The sequence below is a fragment of the Nomascus leucogenys genome, chromosome 2 (assembly GCF_006542625.1).
Source record: "Nomascus leucogenys isolate Asia chromosome 2, Asia_NLE_v1, whole genome shotgun sequence".
Taxonomy (NCBI): Eukaryota; Metazoa; Chordata; class Mammalia; order Primates; family Hylobatidae; genus Nomascus; species Nomascus leucogenys.
Genome location: NC_044382.1, coordinates 36,606,008 through 36,623,907, shown reverse-complemented (window position 1 = coordinate 36,623,907; position 17,900 = coordinate 36,606,008). Strand labels below are relative to the sequence as shown.

The 17,900-nt window shown below is 43.8% G+C and overlaps 1 protein-coding gene across 1 annotated transcript in view; it reads left to right on the top strand.

Annotated features, from left to right (window-relative positions):
- The first annotated feature begins 15,622 nt into the window (after positions 1–15,622).
- Positions 15,623–17,900, top strand: part of NDFIP1 (Nedd4 family interacting protein 1) — a 49,621-nt gene continuing 47,343 nt past the window's right edge. The window contains exon 1 of the mRNA XM_030827275.1: positions 15,623–15,917. Within this exon, the coding sequence (XP_030683135.1) occupies positions 15,855–15,917 (63 nt within the window). The 5' untranslated portion in view covers positions 15,623–15,854. The remainder of the gene's footprint in view (positions 15,918–17,900) is intronic.

The following is a 17,900-nucleotide window of genomic DNA, read 5'->3' as shown; positions in this document are numbered from 1 at the left end:
CAGGTGCGGTGTGGCTCATGCCTGTTATTCAAGCACTTTGGAAGGCTGAGGCGGGTGGATCACTTGAGGTCAGGAGTTCAAGACCAGCCTGGCCAACATGGTGAAACCCTGTCTTTATTAAAAATACAAAAATCAGCCAGGCATTGTGGCACATGCCTGTAATCCCAGCTACTTGGGAGGCTGAGGCAGGTGAATTGCTTGAACCCAGGAGGTGGATGTTGCAGTGAGCTGAGATTGTGCTACTGCACTCTAGCCTGGGCGACAGAGTGAGACTCTGTCTCAGAAAAAAAAAAAAAAAAAAAGCAAAAAAACTTCAGTATGGCAAATAATGCTGCTGAGTAGACTCAAAGACAAAGGATAAGCTGTGAAAAATATTTGCAATAAACAAAGGGTAATATTCCTAATATATAAAGAATGCTTATAGATCAAAGACTAATTATAAAAAGATATAAATATGCGTGTGCATTCGATTAGCAAAGATTTTTCTTTCTTTTCTTTTTCTCTTTTTTATTTTTTTTGAGACAGAGTCTCGCTCTGTCACCCAGGCTAGAGTGCAGTGGCGTGATCTCAGCTCACTGCAAGCTCTGCCTCCTGGGTGAAAGAGATTCTCCTGCTTCAGCCACCTGAGTAGCTGGAACTACAGGCGCCCGCCACCACGCCCGGCTAATTTTTAAAATATTTTTAGTAGAGACCAGGTTTCACTGTGTTAGCCAGGATGGTCCCAATCTCTCCTGACTTCGTGATCCACCCTCCTCGGCCTCCCAAAGCGCTAGGATTACAGGCATGAGCCACTACACCTGGCCCTTTTCTTTTCTTTAAAATAGAGACAGGGTCTATGTTGTCCCGGCTCATCACAAACTCCTGAGCTCAAATAATCCTCCCACCTTGGCCTCCCAAAGTGCTGGGATTATAGGCATGAGCCAGCACACTTGATCAGATTAGCAAAGACTTTTTTAAAATTGCCAATAACCAATGTTGGTAAGAGTGTGGAAAAATGAGTACTGGTGTGCCCTGGTGGTGGGAATATTAATCAGTGCAATCTCCCTGGAGAGCACTTTAGCACTGTAGATCAAGAATCTAAAAAAGTACTATATCTGAAAAACAGTAATTTCATTTATAGATGTCCATTTTAAGGAAATAATCAAAGATGGACCAAAAAAATTTATATATAAGGAGGCCGGGTACAGTGGCTCATGCCTGTAATACCAGCACTTTGGGAGGCTGAGGTGGGCAGATGGTTTGAGCCCAGGAGTTTGAGACCAACCTGGGCAACTTGGCAAAACCCCATCTCTACTAAAAATGCAAAAAATTAATCGGCCGTGGTGATGTGCACCTGTAGTCCCAGCTACTCAGCAGGCTGAGGTAGAAGGATCACCTGATGAGCCCAGGAAAGTCGGGGCTGCAGTGAGCTGTGTCTCACCGCTCACTCCGGCCTGGACCATGGGAGTGAGATTCTGTCTCAAAAAAAAAAGAGTACTCTGGCCTTCTAAAAATAGTGCTTTTCAGGAGCACAGTGATTCCCAGGAACAGAAACTATCACCAAAATGACCTCTAGTTTATGGTTGGGGGGAAAGGAGGGTCGCAGAGAGTGATTGCAATAGAAATGGGCACATCTTTATTTTTTGTATTTAAACAATTGTTTAGCTTCAAACTATATTCACTATATGTAGACAGCAAATGGAGTCTTTTAAACAGAGAAAGCTGCCAATGGAGTAAGAATTAAATGCCTATTTATTGAATGAGTGAATATACGAATAAAATAAAGATAACTGAAAACACTTCTAACATGACAAAGTGTTCAGTGGAGCTCAAGCATTGCATGGTACTGGTGAGAAGCTAGCAAACATGTCTTATCTTAGTGTTGAGACCAACTCCAGGTTAACAAGGTACGGAATCAACTGGGAGAGACTCCCATGGGTGAACAAGATTTTTTTCTTTGTCTCCTCAATTCTGCTGGCTTGCTTCAAACTCAATTTTAGCTGGTGTGAGCCCAGCCCAGCCTCAGGCCTGCTCTCTGCAATCATTCTAATGTCATCTCAGCACACAAGGAGTTACCCACGGAAAGCCCACGCCAGGAAAAACTTCCCCGGGTTTCTGTGGCCGGAAAATCTGTGTCACCAGAGGTATCACTAGAGAAGTCTCCCTTCCACCCACTGCAATTTTGAAGAATCAGGGAACACATGCAGAGACACATGATAGTTCCTGGTATCTGCAATTCATAAAACACATTTATATACATTGTCCCATTTCGCCAATCTTTAGGAGGGCGAAAGACCAGGACAAGACCCACACCCTTTTCCCTGAAGTCATTCTGCTTTAGAGAAAGCAATTTTTGCCAAAGCTGATATGAAAGGTCTTTCCCTCCTGGCAAGAGACACTATTGTCCCTTCCTGAAGAAGGAAGTCTAGTCTTCAGGTAAGAGGAAGGTATATTCTTAGGCAGCTGCTGGGTTGGAAGGAAGGAACAGTGAAGTCTGTGTTTTGGAAGGGAGGAGGGAGTGACATTTTTAAGTTACAAGCCTCTTCTGGGAGAGCTGGGGACAGATCTATTTTTAGATGTGTTCCCTGACACCCAGGAAGAACTCAAAAGGTAACCAAGCACTTGGCAGGTTTCCTGAAGAGAAAGTTGTTAAGGGCTAGAGGGACTCTGCGTGTTCTGAGGCACAAAGTTTGACTTCAATCTGATGCAGTGTGGTGCCCGCCCCGCCTTTTAGCATAGTTTGGTTGCAGGATGACAGAATACTTGGGGGTGGCACAAACCTTCAAATCATGAAAGGCTAGGCCGCAGACTCACAGAGAGCCGGATGATGTGTGCCACCCTAAAGCCACTTCCTGGCTGCGTGACAATGGGCATGTGACTTAACTCCTTTGCGCTGTTTCCTCATCTGTAAAATGAAGACTCAAACCAAATAAAGTCCTCTTAACCCTAATCTTCTAACAACACACACACAGGCCAGGCGTGGTGAGTAATCTGAGCACTTTGGGAGGCCAAGGTGGGTGGATCACCTGAGGTCAGGAGTTCGAGACCATCTTGGCCAACATAGTGAAACCCCATCTCTACTAAAACTACAAAAATTAGCTGGGTGTGGTGGTGGAAACCTGTAATCCCAGCTATTCAGGAGGCTGAGGCAGGAGAATCACTTGAACCCAAGAGGTGGAGGTTGCAGTGAGCCAAGATTGTGCCACTGCCCTCCAGCCTGGGTGACAGAGTGAGACTCCATCTCAAAAAATAAAAATAATAAAACATAATAACAAACACAAAATAATTAACCTCCATATGACCTGTTCTTTCACTCAGAATAGAGGTAGAAATAGACACTACCTCATGTGTTTATTGTAATAAAAAAAGATGATAAATATAAATTGTTTGGCCCAGTCCCTTACTTAAAGTAAGTGCTCAAGTCATGTGTTATTCAAACCGCATTCCTGGGACTCAAGACGTCAGAGGCCCCTTTGTTAGGGCATTGAACAATAAAAAATGTGCCTTACAACTTTTTATGGTGAAATACATCAAGGAGAATGTAAGCTGGTGTTCTGGAGCAGCTATAAACTAATCTGACCATGCTTGCTGATGAAGTGACACTGGCTCACCAGGGAAAGGCAAGAGGGTGTTTGGTGTGTCGAGAGCCAAAAACACAGCCTCCCTCCGCCACGGAGCAGGTGGCCTATTACTCTGTTAGAAATGGAAATCCAAGGTTTCGTGGCCTGTTTTCTCATAAGGAACTCGGGAAACGCCTCATTGCCAGGTGGCATCTTACCTTGTGTACCCCGATTCTTTTTTTTTTTTTTGAGATGGCATTTCACTCTTGTTGCCCAGGCTGGAGTGCAATGGCTCAATCTTGGCTCACTGCAACCTCCGCCTCCCGGGTTCAAGCAATTCTCCTGCCTCAGCTTCCCGAGTAGCTGGGATTACTGGCATGGGCCACCATGCCCAGCTAATTTTGTATTTTTAGTAGAGACGGGGTTTCTCTATGTTAGTCAGGCTGGTCTTGAACACCTGACCTCAGGTGATCCACCCGCCTCGGCCTCCCAAAGTGCTGGGATTACAGGTGTGAGCCACCGTGCCCAGCCACCTTGTACCCCGATTCTATCATAACAGTGCTCACTCCAGGGGAGGAAGTTGACACAGAGGGGGGCTTGTCTTTGCTGCTCTCTGTGGGTTTTAGTTCCTGAAGATGTGACAAAGGACTGTCCCAACTTGGGGATAAGGTTAGAGAGAAGTTATGAATAACTGGGCCAGGATTTCTATAGTACTTAAAAAAACTCAGCAGCCAGGCATGGTGGCTCACGCCTCTAATTCCAGCACTTTGGGAGGCCGAGGCAGGTGGATCACCTGAGGTCAGGAGTTCGAGACCAGCCTAGCCAACATGATGAAACCTGTCTCTACTAAAAATACAAAAATCAGCTGGGCATGGTGGCTCATGCCTGTAATCCCAGCTACTCGGGAGGCTGAGGCAGGAGAATTGCTTGAACTTGGGAGGTGGAGGTTGCAGTGAGCTGAGGTCTTGCCACTGCACTTCCAGCCTGGGCAACAGAGCAAGACTCTGTCTAAAAACAAAACAAACAAAACAAAAACTCAGGTATTTTTTGGTCCTCGTGTAATCTTATTTAGAACTAGAGATTCTCTTGTACTTTGCCTGAGGCCTGCCGAGTCACCTGAGCAGAGCTCCCTGAAGACTTGTAGTAACCAGCGTGCATGCCCACAAGCTGCTGCTGAGTGCAAGCCAACATGGCCTCTTCCACTAAGGGCCCCCGAGGGTCACTTCTCTTCTGCATCATAATTAACGCATATGTGTCTCCCCTGACACACCGCAGAGCTCCTAGCTTTAGCATTTCCCGTGTGCAATCGTGTTTCTTCTGATACTCTCTAAATACAGTGAGAAAACTACCCTCCTAGGAAATGTGAGAACCCCTTGACTTATCTTATGAATCAGTGTGGGAGCTTGGAGAAGTGAAGCACCTTCTCTACTCACCTGGTTCTTTTTTCAAGGCACTTGGTTAAGACAACTGGTTGGAACATTGTGTCCAAAGATGAGGTTCAGAGACTTCATTTCCTTGTAGATGAACACTATGCTGATGCTGTTCCTCTTTTCTTGGCCACCCACAGCACCTTGTAGGGGAGGAAAAAATAATTTTCCTGCCACCCGTCTAAGTTATCTGCTGGGTCTCCTGTAACAAAAGACAGATTAACAAGAGAAAAAACAAACAGAAGTTTACTAACGTGTATCTTGGCTCATTCCTATAATCCCAGCACTTTGGAAAGCCAAGGCGGGTAAATCACTTGAGTCCAGGAATTTGAAACCAGCCTAGGCAACATAGTGAAACTCCATGACTAAAAAAAAAAAAAGCAGAGAAAGAAATTTTTTTAAAAAAAAGAAGAAGAAAAACAAAACAAGTTTACTAACAGGTATATATATCTCATATAAACATGGGGCGGTCAGGGAAATGAGTAACTCTCAGAGAGGTGGCTTAGAATTCAGGCTTAAATACCATCTTCAGCTAAATCAATGAAAGAATCGTGTGGTGGAGGTAAATTATGAGAAGGTGACCAGGAAATGTACAGTAAACAAGGGTAAGCTTTGTTATGCAGATATAAGTTGGTGCTTTCTCCATTGATAAGAATTTCTTGTGATTTAGAATATCTTTCTCTTCCTAGTACAGAGAAAGATATCCCTACACATGGAGATTTCCTTTATAAATGTAAATTTCCCTTTCAAATGGGAAACTTCTCTGTTTTCAGAGATTCTCCCATGTCTGCTATTTCCTAAAATAATCGGCTCAAAATAATCCTTATGCCAAAGAGGTATATTTTGGGGTAGCATATTCTGTTCTTTTACAATCCCTAAATATACAGTGAACACTAAGCCATTTGTCAGAGGAGGAATCACTTAAAGATTTTATGGAGTCACTCTTGTAGGAGCCTAGGTTGTATATTACCCAATGCAGAGTGTGTGTGGTTGGGGAGAGGGTGGTGTTTGCATAGACTGCAATGTGATGGATATCCTGGAGTTGGACAGTGTACAATTTGCACAATCAGATGTGGCAGCCCATGGGGACTAACTATAGCATCACTCCTGGGAAGGGGAAATTCCCAAACTTAAAGCACATATTCTGTTTAGGATGGAGGAGTTTGTTTGGCATATTTATAATTGAATGTTAGTGACAAACTTTGGAAGGAATTTCTCTATTGTTCTTGGTATCATCTCTTGTTTTATTTAGCTCAGGGTCACTATCAATTGTATAACCAATCAGGTCTCCACTTTAATTGGATGCCAGGTTTACGGTACACTTGTAATGTATAACTTCATTTTTGTGTTAACCTGATTCTTGGTGTTATTTTAATTCTATGAAGACCTATTATGTGACAGGCCCTGTTCACATGGCAACAAAAGTGAACAAGAAGACAAAGTCTATTTTATGTTGCTATTCTTGTTTTGCTTTTTCTTTCTCATCTACTTCTAATTTGTGATTTCTTGGTCTACAGTAACCTCCTAAATCCTTTCAGGATCAAGTGCATAAAATAAGTGGATATTATAAATATATATGCACCTAAAAATAGAGCAGCAAAATACACAAAGCAAAACTGACACAATTGAAGGGACAAATAGACAATCAACAGCAACAGTTGGAGACTTCAACAACCCACTTTCAATACGATGAGAACAACTAAGTAGAAGATCAATAAATAGATAGAAGTCTTTTTTTTTTTTTTTGAGACAGAGTCTTGCTCTGTCACCCAGGCTGGAGTGCAGTGGCATGATCTCAGCTCACTGCAACCTCTGCCTCCCGGGTTCAAGCAATTCTTCTGTCTCAGCCTCCCGAGTAGCTGGGACTACACATGTGTGCCACCATGCCCGGCTAATTTTTGTATTTTTAGTAGAGATGAGATTTCACCATTTTGGCCAGGCTGGTCTCGAACTCTTGACCTCATGATCTGCCTACCTCGGACTCCCAAGGAAATAGAAGTCTTAAACCATACTATAAGCCAGCTAAAGCTAATAGATACCTATAGAAATGTTGGGGCTCAGAAAATAATACACCAAAGTATGACGTATTATTTGAATACTGAGCACTTTGAATTAAAGGAAATCAAAAGCCTTAGAAGTGACCTCAGAATCAGGGTCTCTCTGACCTTCTTTTGTTTCTCCCCACAAGGGCAGGGACAGGCTCTCTCTGAAGGTACCTTATCTCACTGACGGAAGTTCTTTCAAAATAAACACAATTGCCTTCAATCCACTGTTTAAAATCTCATTGCCAGCTGGGCGCAGTGGCTCATGCCCGTAATCCCAGCATTTTGGAAGGCTGAGGTGGGCAGATCACTTGAGGTCAGGAGTTCAAGACCAGCCTGGCCAACATGGCAAAACGCCATCTCTAGTAATAATACAAAAATTCACCAGGCATGGTGTTGGGCATCTATAATCCCAGCTGCTTGGGAGCCTGAGACATGAGAATGGCTTGAACTCGGGAGGCAGAGGTTGCAGTGAGCTGAGATCATGCCACTGTACTCCAGCATGGGTGACAGAGTGAAACTGCAACTCAAAAAAATAAAAATAAATAAATAAATCTCATTGCCTAGGGAAGATTAATCAAGAAGAAGAAACAAAAGGTTGTCACCACACCCACCCAAGCAGACTTTTCATATTGCCTGAGAGACCTTATTTGCATACTAAGACAATCTTTGCATTGCAATTCTGCCCCCTCACCTTCCCATAACTTGTTACCACCTTCCCCAGAGCTCAGAGGACCTTTGTCCCAGGCTATTGTCTGTTCTTTAGGCCCATTCATCTCCCCTAAAAATTACTTATTCTTTGTATTAGTCCATTTTCACATGGCTATAAAGAACTGCCCATGACTGGGTAATTTGTAAAAGAAAGAGGCTTAATTGACACACAGTTCAGCATGGTCGGGAAGTCCTCAGGAAACTTAGAATCATGGCAGAAGGCAAAGGGGAAGCAAGGCAATGCTTCTCCACAAGGCAGCAGGAAGGAGAAGTGCTGAGCGAAGGGGGAAGAGCCCCTTGTAAAACCATCAGATCTCACGAGATCTCACTCACTATCATGAGAACAGCCTGGGGGAAACTGCCCCCAAGAATCAATTACCTCCACTTGGTCTCTCCCTTGACACATGGGGATTAGAATTCAAGATGGGATTTGGGTGGGGACGCAAAGCCTAACCATATGAAGAGTGATAACTCTTCCTCTAAAATTGCCTCTATCTCTCCTGTGAAGAGGATATTTAAACTCCATCTGTCAGGTCCTTCTTTGAGTTTCATACTTGGTGTGACTCCCATTGGCTTGCAAGTTAACAGCCTCTTCTCCTGTTAATCTTTTGTCCGTTTATTTAAACAGACTCAATTATTGAACCCTCAGAGGGAAAGTTTAAACTTCCCTAACAAACACTCCACCTAACAATGGCAGAATATATATTTTTCTCTAGCGTATGTGGAACATTCTCTAGGGTAGACTTGATAATCTAGGCCATAAAACAAACGTCAATAAATTTAAAAGGATTGAAATGATGCAAAGTATGTTCTCCAAATACAATGGGATAAAATTAGAAATAAATAACAGAAATTTGGGGGATATGCAGATATATGGAAATCAAACCACACTGTTAAATAACCAATGGGTGAAAGAAGAAATCACAAGAGAAATTAGAAAATACTTTGAGGCCAGGCATGGTGGCTCATGCCTGTAATCCCAGCACTTTGGGAGGCGGAGGTGGGCGGATCACTTGAGGTCAGGAGTTCAAGACCAATTAGCTGGGCATGGTGGTACACACCTGTATAATCCCAGCTACTCAGGAGACTGAGGTGGGAGAATCACTTGAACCGGGAAGGCAGAGGTTACTGTGAGCTATTATTGCACCACTGCACTGCAGCCTGGGTGACAGAGCGAGACTCCTTCTCAAAAAAAAAAAAAAAAAAGAAAATACTTTGAGATGAAATTAGATAAAGATACAACATATACGGCTGGGCACAGTGGCTCATGCCTGTAATCCCAGTACTTTGGGAGGCCAAGGCGTTTGAGGCCAGGAGTTTGATACCAGCCTGACCAACATGATGAAACCCTGTCTCTACTAAAAATACAAAAACTAGCCAGGTGTGACGGCACATGCCTGTAATCCCAGCTATTCAGGAGGCTGAGACAGGAAAATCACTTGAACCCAGGAGGCGGAGGTTGCGGTGAGCCATTGCACTCCAGCAGCCTGGGTGACAGAGCGAGACTGCCTCACACAAAAAAAGAAAGACACAACATACCAAAGCTTACCCATATGTAGCTAGAATACATAAATAACCACTTTCAGCACTTCTTAATTTCATTTTGTAGAATAAATGAGAGACCATTTCTTAAATAGTTTCAGGTTCTAGGCATAAAGTCACAGTGTTTATCTATAGTGGTGCTAAATTAATATTTGCTGAATAAATGAATCTGTGGAATTCCAGGGGCAAGAAGGTAAACCAAGGAATCAGGAAACCCATGTTGGATTCTTATTTGACGAACCCCTTTCCTCTGACTCACCTTTTCTTTTCTTTTTTTTTTTTTGAGATGGAGTCTTGCTCTATTCCCCAGGCTAGAGTGCAGTGGCATGATCTTGGCTCACTGCAAAATCTGCCTCCCAGGTTCAAGTGATTCTCCTGCCTCAGCCTCCCGAGGAGCTGGGATTGCAGGCTTGTGCCACCACACCCAGTTAATTTTTGTATTTTTAGTAGAGACAGGGTTTCGTCATGTTGGCCAGGCTGGTCTGGAACTCCTGGCCTCAGGTGATCCGCCCGCCTTGGCCTCCCAAAGTGTTGGGATTACAGATGTGAGCCAAAGCATCTGGCCTCTGACTCACTTTTTCATAAAAGCCGCTTACCTGTTTATATTTTAGGATCTTTTATAAATTCTTATCTTCCTCTCTCTTTCCTTTCCCTTTCCAGTAGGTGTTCTGCATTAGTCTCTGGCTTAAACTCTCTACTTAATCTCTTAGCAAATAACTTCTTTTGTCTTGCTACTAAACTAGGGGTTGGCAAACTACTGCCCAGGAGCCAAGTCCTGCCTACTGCCTGTCTTTGTTTGACCTGACAGTTGAGAAGAGTTTTTACTTTTTTTTTTAATTCTATTGTTTAGAGCTGGTGTGCAGTGACATGATCACAGCTCACGGCAGCCTCAAACTCCTATGTTCAAGTGATCCTACTGCCTCAACCTCCTGAGTAGCTGGGACCACAAGTGTTTGCTACCATGTTTGGCTAATGGCTAATTTTTTGTTTTTGTTTTTGTTTTGTTTTTGTTTGGAGAGATAGAGTTTTGCTGTATTGCCCAGGCTGGTCTCAATCTCCTGGCCTCAAGTGATCCTCTGGCCTCGGCTTCTCAAAGTACTGGGATTACGGGCATAAGCCACTGTGTCTGGCCAGTTTTTACTTTTTATTTTATTTTATTTAAACAGAGTCTCACTCTGTCGGCAGGCTGAAGTGCAGTGACATGATCGCGGCTCACTGCAACCTCTGCCTCCCAGGTTAAAGTGATTCTCCTGCCTCAGCCTCTGAGTAGCTGGGACTACAGGTTTGTACCACCACGCCCAGCTAATTTTTGTATTTTTAGTAAAGACGGGGTTTTCACCATGTTGGCCAGGATGGTCTCGATCTCTTGACCTCGTGATCTGCCCACCTCCACCTCCCAAAGTGCTGGGATTACAGGCGTGAGCCACCGTGCCTAGCCCAGTTTTTACATTTTTAACTAATTGGAAAAAAAATCAAAAGAAGAACACTATTTCATGACACATAAAAATCATATGTTGAGGCTGGGCACGGTGGCTTACGCCTGTAATCCCAGCACTTTGGGAGGCTGAGGCAGGTGGATCGCTTCAGATCAGGAGTTCGAGACCAGCTTGGCCAACATAGCGAAACCTTGTCTCTACTAAAAATACAAAAATTATCTGGGCGTGGTGGCAGTTGCCTGTAATCCCAGCCACTCGGAAGGCTAAGGCAGGAGAATCTCTTGAACTCAGGAAGCGAAGGTTGCAGTGAGCCAAGAACATGCCACTGCACTCCATCCAGCCTGGGCGACAGAGTGAGACTCCATCTCAAAAATAAAAAAATAAAAAAATAAAAATATGTAATTCACATTTCAATGATCATAAATAAGATTTTATTAGAACACAGTCATGCCAGTTTGTCATTGTTTATGGCTGTGTTCACAATACAATGGCAAAATGGAGTAGCTGCAACAGAGCTTATGGTCCACAAAGCTTAAAATATATCTATGTATTCCTTAACATTAAAAGTTTGCTAAGTTCTAAGCTTTTGTTCTAAACTAAGTTCTAAGCTTTTGTACAATTATACTCATGACTTTGTGAAAGTTGTAAGAATCAAAATGGAGTCACTTATGCCATACCCCAACAAATAGGAGTCGGGAGGCCATAAAGGAGGGGCATTCATGCACACATGTCTATGTTTAAATCTATTTTTAGATTACACTTTCTGAAAACCACAACCTTGAACAAGGCCACCACAACCTTACACACAGAATACTACAAGGACGTCTGCCTAGCAACTGTCTGTTCAGCCTTGGAGTGATGACACCCTTGTTATTGATCCTTGTAGCCAAGGTTAATAGTTTCAAAACAACATATGTAACCTTGCTCATTTTGCCTTTAAAACCTTTGCCTTCCTTTCCCTCTCTGGGTACATCCATGACCCTTCATGAGGTGCATACGTATCCCAGATTGCAATCTTGAGGATTCACAAATAAACTCATTGTCTTTGGAGAATCTCTCTGTTGTTATTTTAGGTTGACAACTTTCTCTCTTCCCATGACAGCAAAGCCTTTTTCTTTCTTTCTGTTTTTTTTTTTAGATGAAGTTTCACTCTTGCTGCCCAGGCTGGAGTGCAATGGTGCGATCTCGGCTCACTGCAACCTCTGCCTCTCGGGTTCAAGCGATTCTCCTGCCTTAGCCTCCCAAGTAGCTGGGATTACAGGCATGTGCCACCATGCCTGGCTAAGTTTTTTGTATTTTTAGTAGAGATGGGGTTTCTCTATGTTGGTCAAGCTGATCTCCAACTCCCAACCTCAGGTGATCCTCCTGCCTCGGCCTCCCAAAGTGCTGGGATTACAGGCGTAAGCCACCACACCTGGCCAACAAAACCCTTTTCTCATTCAAAACCCTTTCTTCCCAATCCTTACCTGATTATCCCAGCTGGCCACATAATTCTCTTCACTATCTCTCAGCATTAGTTAATATAGCTCAACACAGTTGTAATTAACTTGTAAGTTTTATATTTGAAAAATGTCTTGAATAAGTGTTTACTATCATCTCTATTTCATCATGAAGACTCCAAAGGTTAGAACTTTCTATCTCCAGTCTATTTATGTCCTGTATTTCTCTCCACACCCAAAGCAGTGCATACGTTTTGGAGCCAGACAAATCCCAGTTTGCGTTTTGACTCCACCACTCACAAAGCTGAGTAGGTTATGTAAATTTCCTGAGTCTCTTCGTCTGCAGAATGGGTTTGTTATGAAGATTCAGCAGATGATGTACCATCAGGTCCAAGATTCTGGAAGTGCTCCATAACAGCAGTAATTATCAGGGGATAATTTATTTGCAATATGAAGATATTACTTTTTGCTCTTAATGGACCTTATGGTAATGTAATGAGAATTAAAAGAAGTAGTAAGTCAGTAGAAATAAAACTTCAGGGTTTAATTGGAGCCCTGTGAAGACTAGCTGGAGAAGTTCAAGGCCTCAAATGAGATATTAGACTAACGAGGCTTTTGTTAAATTTAACACATTTAATTCATTAGACTAATGAGGCTTTTGTTAAATTTAACACATTTAACAAACCCTTCTTGGTTACATACTGAGCTGTGCACTACCTAGGTCAAGCCTCATGTGGATATGAAAGACAGAAGGCCACATTTATCCTAGAGATTTGTATCTATATTGCGGGGGGAAAGGGATATGGACATGAGCTATGCTTATACTTGTCCATGTTTCTCTTCTCTCTCAGGAGGGATGATTCAGAGTCAGCAATTCACATATGCAGTACTGCACATGGAAAGTATTACTGTTATTCTGTGGGGAAATAAGCTTCTAAGTGCAGCAATCTGAAATTAATAACTTTCTCTGTGGAAACTCTCTTGACAACATCTCGAGATGAAGCCAAAGAGCACAATTTTTATGGCTTTGGATTATCTTCTCTGTCTGCTTGGCTTGCACCAGGCATGGATCTGTGAGCCAGAAATTCAGTTTTCCCCTTCGTTGTACAATTTGCCTGCCAGCTGGAGGCCTAATATAGCAGTGACTCAATTTCTCAATTCTCCAATTTATCCACCCATCAAATCAAGGCAAATAATCTCAATTTACTTATTAGAGGCTTTGGGGAACTCAAGAAAAAAAAGACCAAAATCTTTACCGTGACTACAAAACATTTTGGTTGAGGACATAGGAAAAGGAGATTGGAAGTTGGAGATCAATTTTCTTTTACTTTCAATGCAAAATATTTCTATGATAAAGCCTGTTATTTATATTATGATAAATATTTGTGTCCACATGCAGGGAGTATATAGATATTGAGGGAGAAAGTAATTTAGGAAAGAAATAGAAGGGTGGCAACATCTTTTCCACAAAAGCCACAGCACTGCAGACATGCATAAAGATTGCAGTTGTTGCTCCAATAGCCTTATGTGGTAGGCCGACAAATTCTTTTTTCTCTCTCTTTTTTTTTTTTTCCAGAGATTGTGTCTCACTATGTTGCCCAGGTTGGTCTTGAACTCCTGGCTCCTGGGCTCACGTGATCCTCGAGTCTCAGCCTCTCAAAGTGCTGAGATTACAGATGTGAGCCACTGTGCCCAGTGGACAAATTCTTTTTTATTCTTTCTTACACGTAAATTTGGACAATCTGGACAAAGAAGTCTGGATTTCTACTTTCCACTGCTGAAATTTTTTAAAATTTCAAATTAGATTTTTGCATCCTTTATACAAGACTACATGACAGGACATTATGTTTGATTCACTGTACCTGATTACATTTAAATGTTGTTTTTCTGGATTAAAAACAACAACTGAGGGACAGAGTGAAGAGCCTCTAAATAGACTTGAGAGCTTGGAATGTTGCTACATTTGTTCACTCTCCCAACATGTTAATATGTGAGACTAATACTTGGAAATAGCGACAGATATGGAGGAGTTTGGATGCTGAGAGAGAACTCAAAGTGAAGATGGTAAACATCTAGAGTTTTTATTGATTACAATTTTCTCATATATACAGAAACCTCAGGGTGTGTTTGAAACACAGCTCTCTTTTAAAATACATAATTAACTAAACTTCAAAATTAGAAGCTAAGACAATAATCATAATAATATAACCTCTACACTGCCAACTTGGAAAGGCAATGAAGAAGAAATGGGAATTGCAACAAGCTTCAGAGATGGAAGATTTTTTTTTTTCTCTGTAGGACATGTGGGTAGAAGCAATTGCAGATGGCTGGGTGTGAAAGAAACAGACCTTGCAAGCCTGCTATGTAGCTATACTGTGCTAGATGCCATTGGGAGGTAATAAGATTTAAAAGGCAAATACTCTTGTCTTCACAAAGCTTATAATTTAGTTGTGCAATACTGGTTAAGAAAGCTGGCTTAATGGAGTTGTATTCCAGCTTCACCCCTTAGTAGCTCTGTGTCACTGGGTGAGCTATTTAATTTCTTTGGGCATAACTTCCTCATCTGTGAAACACTGATAATTATATCTCCTATATGGCAGCTATGCCAGCCTCCTTTCTGTTCTTCCACAAGGCAATCTCTCTCTGGACCGCCCTTTGCCCCTGTTCCTGTGGTTGGGAAAACCTTTAGCATGGCCAAACCCTTCAAGTTTTGACTTCCATGTCACCGACTCGGGGAGCTTTTTTGGAAAATATGGTTTCCGATTCCGCAGATGAGGCTGTTAAAATACTAAAGGATGGCATAAACATGAGGATGCTATTATAATCATCCACCCTAAGTAGGATTTGAGATCCAAGCAGTTCTCAAGGATTTAGGGTTAGCAAACTTTTTCTGTAAAATGTCAGATAGCAAGTATTCTAGGGTTTGCAGGCCATACCAAACAAATGGGTGCTGCTTTATTCCAATAAAACTTTATTTATGGACACTGAAACTTGAATTTCATGTACTTTTCACAGTCATGGTGGCAGACCGTATTTGGCCCCCTCCCTGTCGCTGGCTGACCCCTGGTTTATGAGTACGGCAGATAAAAGAAGGGGGTGAATAAGAACCACGATTCTGCTGCCAGACACGAGGGATCAGGTCGCTGCTGTGAAGACTGTCAACCTCTCTGGTTGCCAACGACCTCGAGAATGGGGCTGTGGTCCCTGCGTCAGGGCGGTGGTGCTGAGGGCTGGATGAGGGCACGTAAGTGAAGCTCAGCGCTTGGCACGAGGTGGTCATCAGCAGCATCGCCCTTTCTTTGGGCTGGCCTGTTAGTAATTCGTTTTTAGTGGAATCGAATACAACACTTGAGCCTCGGAGGCTCAGGTCGTCGGAGCAACTACACCTGTGCTGGTGCACCTCGGGGCGGCGGCGCAGGACTAGGCCGGGCCGGGCCGGGCCGGGCCGGGCAGGGCGGTGCGAGTCGGGGGCGGGGCGGCAGCGCAGCGTCGTCGTCGTAGTCCCCGCCTCTTCCCCAGGGGCCGCGTCGGAGCCTCGGCGGCGGCGGCGGCGGCGGCGGCGCTTACAGCCTGAGAAGAGCGTCTCGCCCGGGAGCGGCGGCGGCCATCGAGACCCACCCAAGGCGCGTTCCCCTCGGCCTCGCAGCGCTCCCAGCCCGCAGCGGCCGCGCCCCTTCAGCCAGCTCGCTCGCTCTCCTTCCCTGCTGCCCGCTGCGCCATGGCGTTGGCGTTGGCGGCGCTGGCGGCGGTCGAGCCGGCCTGCGGCAGCCGGTACCAGCAGGTAAGCAGCGCCCGACTCCAGCCCCGGACTCCGGCCCCCGGCTCTGCCCTGCCCGCTGGCCGCCTCAGGCCTCTCTGGCCGGCCCGCGGCCAACTCAACGCCGGGGCTTGGCAGGCCGCGCTGGGCCTGGAGGGGCGGGTCGGGCCCCGGGCTCGGATTCGAGGCTGCCGCGGGCCCGGCCTTTCCGTCCGCGACCCCGGGTGGGACTCCGGCGGTGGAAAGCCCTCCTCCCGGCCTCGTTTCCCGCATTTCCCAGGGCGGGCGGGTCCCTGAGTCAGAACCTGCGACCCACAGGCGGCATCGATCAGAGGCATTCATTTTTCATGTTTCCACCTTTGGTTTGATGTCATTGGAAAAGAAAGAAAGAAAAAAGCATGAAACGGAAACTGGGTGGAGAGAAAAGATTAAAATCTCTGCTGCTGCCGATAGCTCCCCACAGCAAGATGCTATTGCTCAGGGTTTCTGAGCCTAGTTTGTCGAAACCCATCTCCCTCGCCTCCGTTTTAAGACAAAAGTAAAAAATGAAGCAAGAGACAAGCCCGCAGTTTGCAATAGATTTGGAAGAGGCGATGTTTGGCTGTGGTGATGCCTGGCCCAAAAGGGAGAGCTACGGGGAAGTCTGCAGGGCGTGTGCCGGGTGTATTTTAAATGCTTGGAAGTGACGTTTTAAGAGATTTGATGGCATAGCTGGGGGGGAAATGTATAGGGAATGATTGGATCATTTTCTCGGGTTTGATTTAATACATTGAGGCCCCAGGGAAAAGAGCTGCTTGTTTCACTCCTCGTCTGTACTAAATTCCCCCAGGAAATTTAGAGACCACCTGCAGGGTTTTTGGAAGTGTTAATCTAACATATCGTAATGGTGGGAATTGAGCCAGGTGGTAAACTGATGTTGATTGGAACCGCAAATAACGGCTTGTGTTTGTCATGTTTCAGATGCTTTTGGTGCATACAGATGTCAATCCTGCTTTTATCAAATAAAATGTCCTATCTTAGACGATCTACAATTTTATATTTTAGAAATAAGGAAAGCCAGCCAGTACGATGAAAACGTAGATTAACCCTGGTGTGGCCTGTTACTGGTTTGTTTTGCTGTCATCAGCCATGTGTTGCAATCCGCCCCCACTCAGGCTTGGACTCCCAAAATGACTAGTTAAGAATTTCGCTTCTTGGTTTTATAAACACGGCCCAAATTGTGGCAATGCAGTTAATCCTTAGATCTCTTCAGAGCACATGGATCTAGCACATGCTTTTTTTGTATGACCTTGGGCAGCCTGCGGGTTCCTTACTGCTTTAATAAAATGGGAATAACAGATGTCACTTAACTGTCACCACAGTGTTTGCAAATCACTCCTACTGTATACTGTCATCTGATTTCATCCTTTTCATCCTGACTTGGATAAGGCTAACAAGCAAAAGAGCTGTGGTTTTTCTTTGTACTGCCATCTTCTTGAGCTATTAGGTAATGCCGACATACTGCTAGAATACAAAAAATTTGCTGTAGTATCAAAACCATGTATTCCTTAGTGTGGCATTTAATGTTTTTTAATTATGCAGAATTGAAGTATAAAAAAATGAAAAAAACCTTCCTAGAAAAATTGTAAAAGGTGAAAGCCCAAAAAACTGCAAAACCCTCCCTAAATGACAACCAAATAGATAACCAAAGGTAATATTTTAATGTGCATTCTTGTGGGTTTATAGCTATGTAAATATACATAGTTATAGATCAGTAGATGTGTGTACAGATAAGGAATGCAGGAAAGCTAATATTGATTTTTTTATGCAACAATCACAGTACTAAGTAATTTACATCCATTTTTTTTTTCATTTAATCCATACCAAACCCTTATGAACCAGGGTTTGTTCTCATTGTCAAAGACTCAAAGTGGCTCAGTAACTTGCCTCAAGGTCACAAGCTGCTAAGTAGTGATTACAAGGATATACACACACTCACCTACTTAAAACACAGGCTCATAGTCCAAA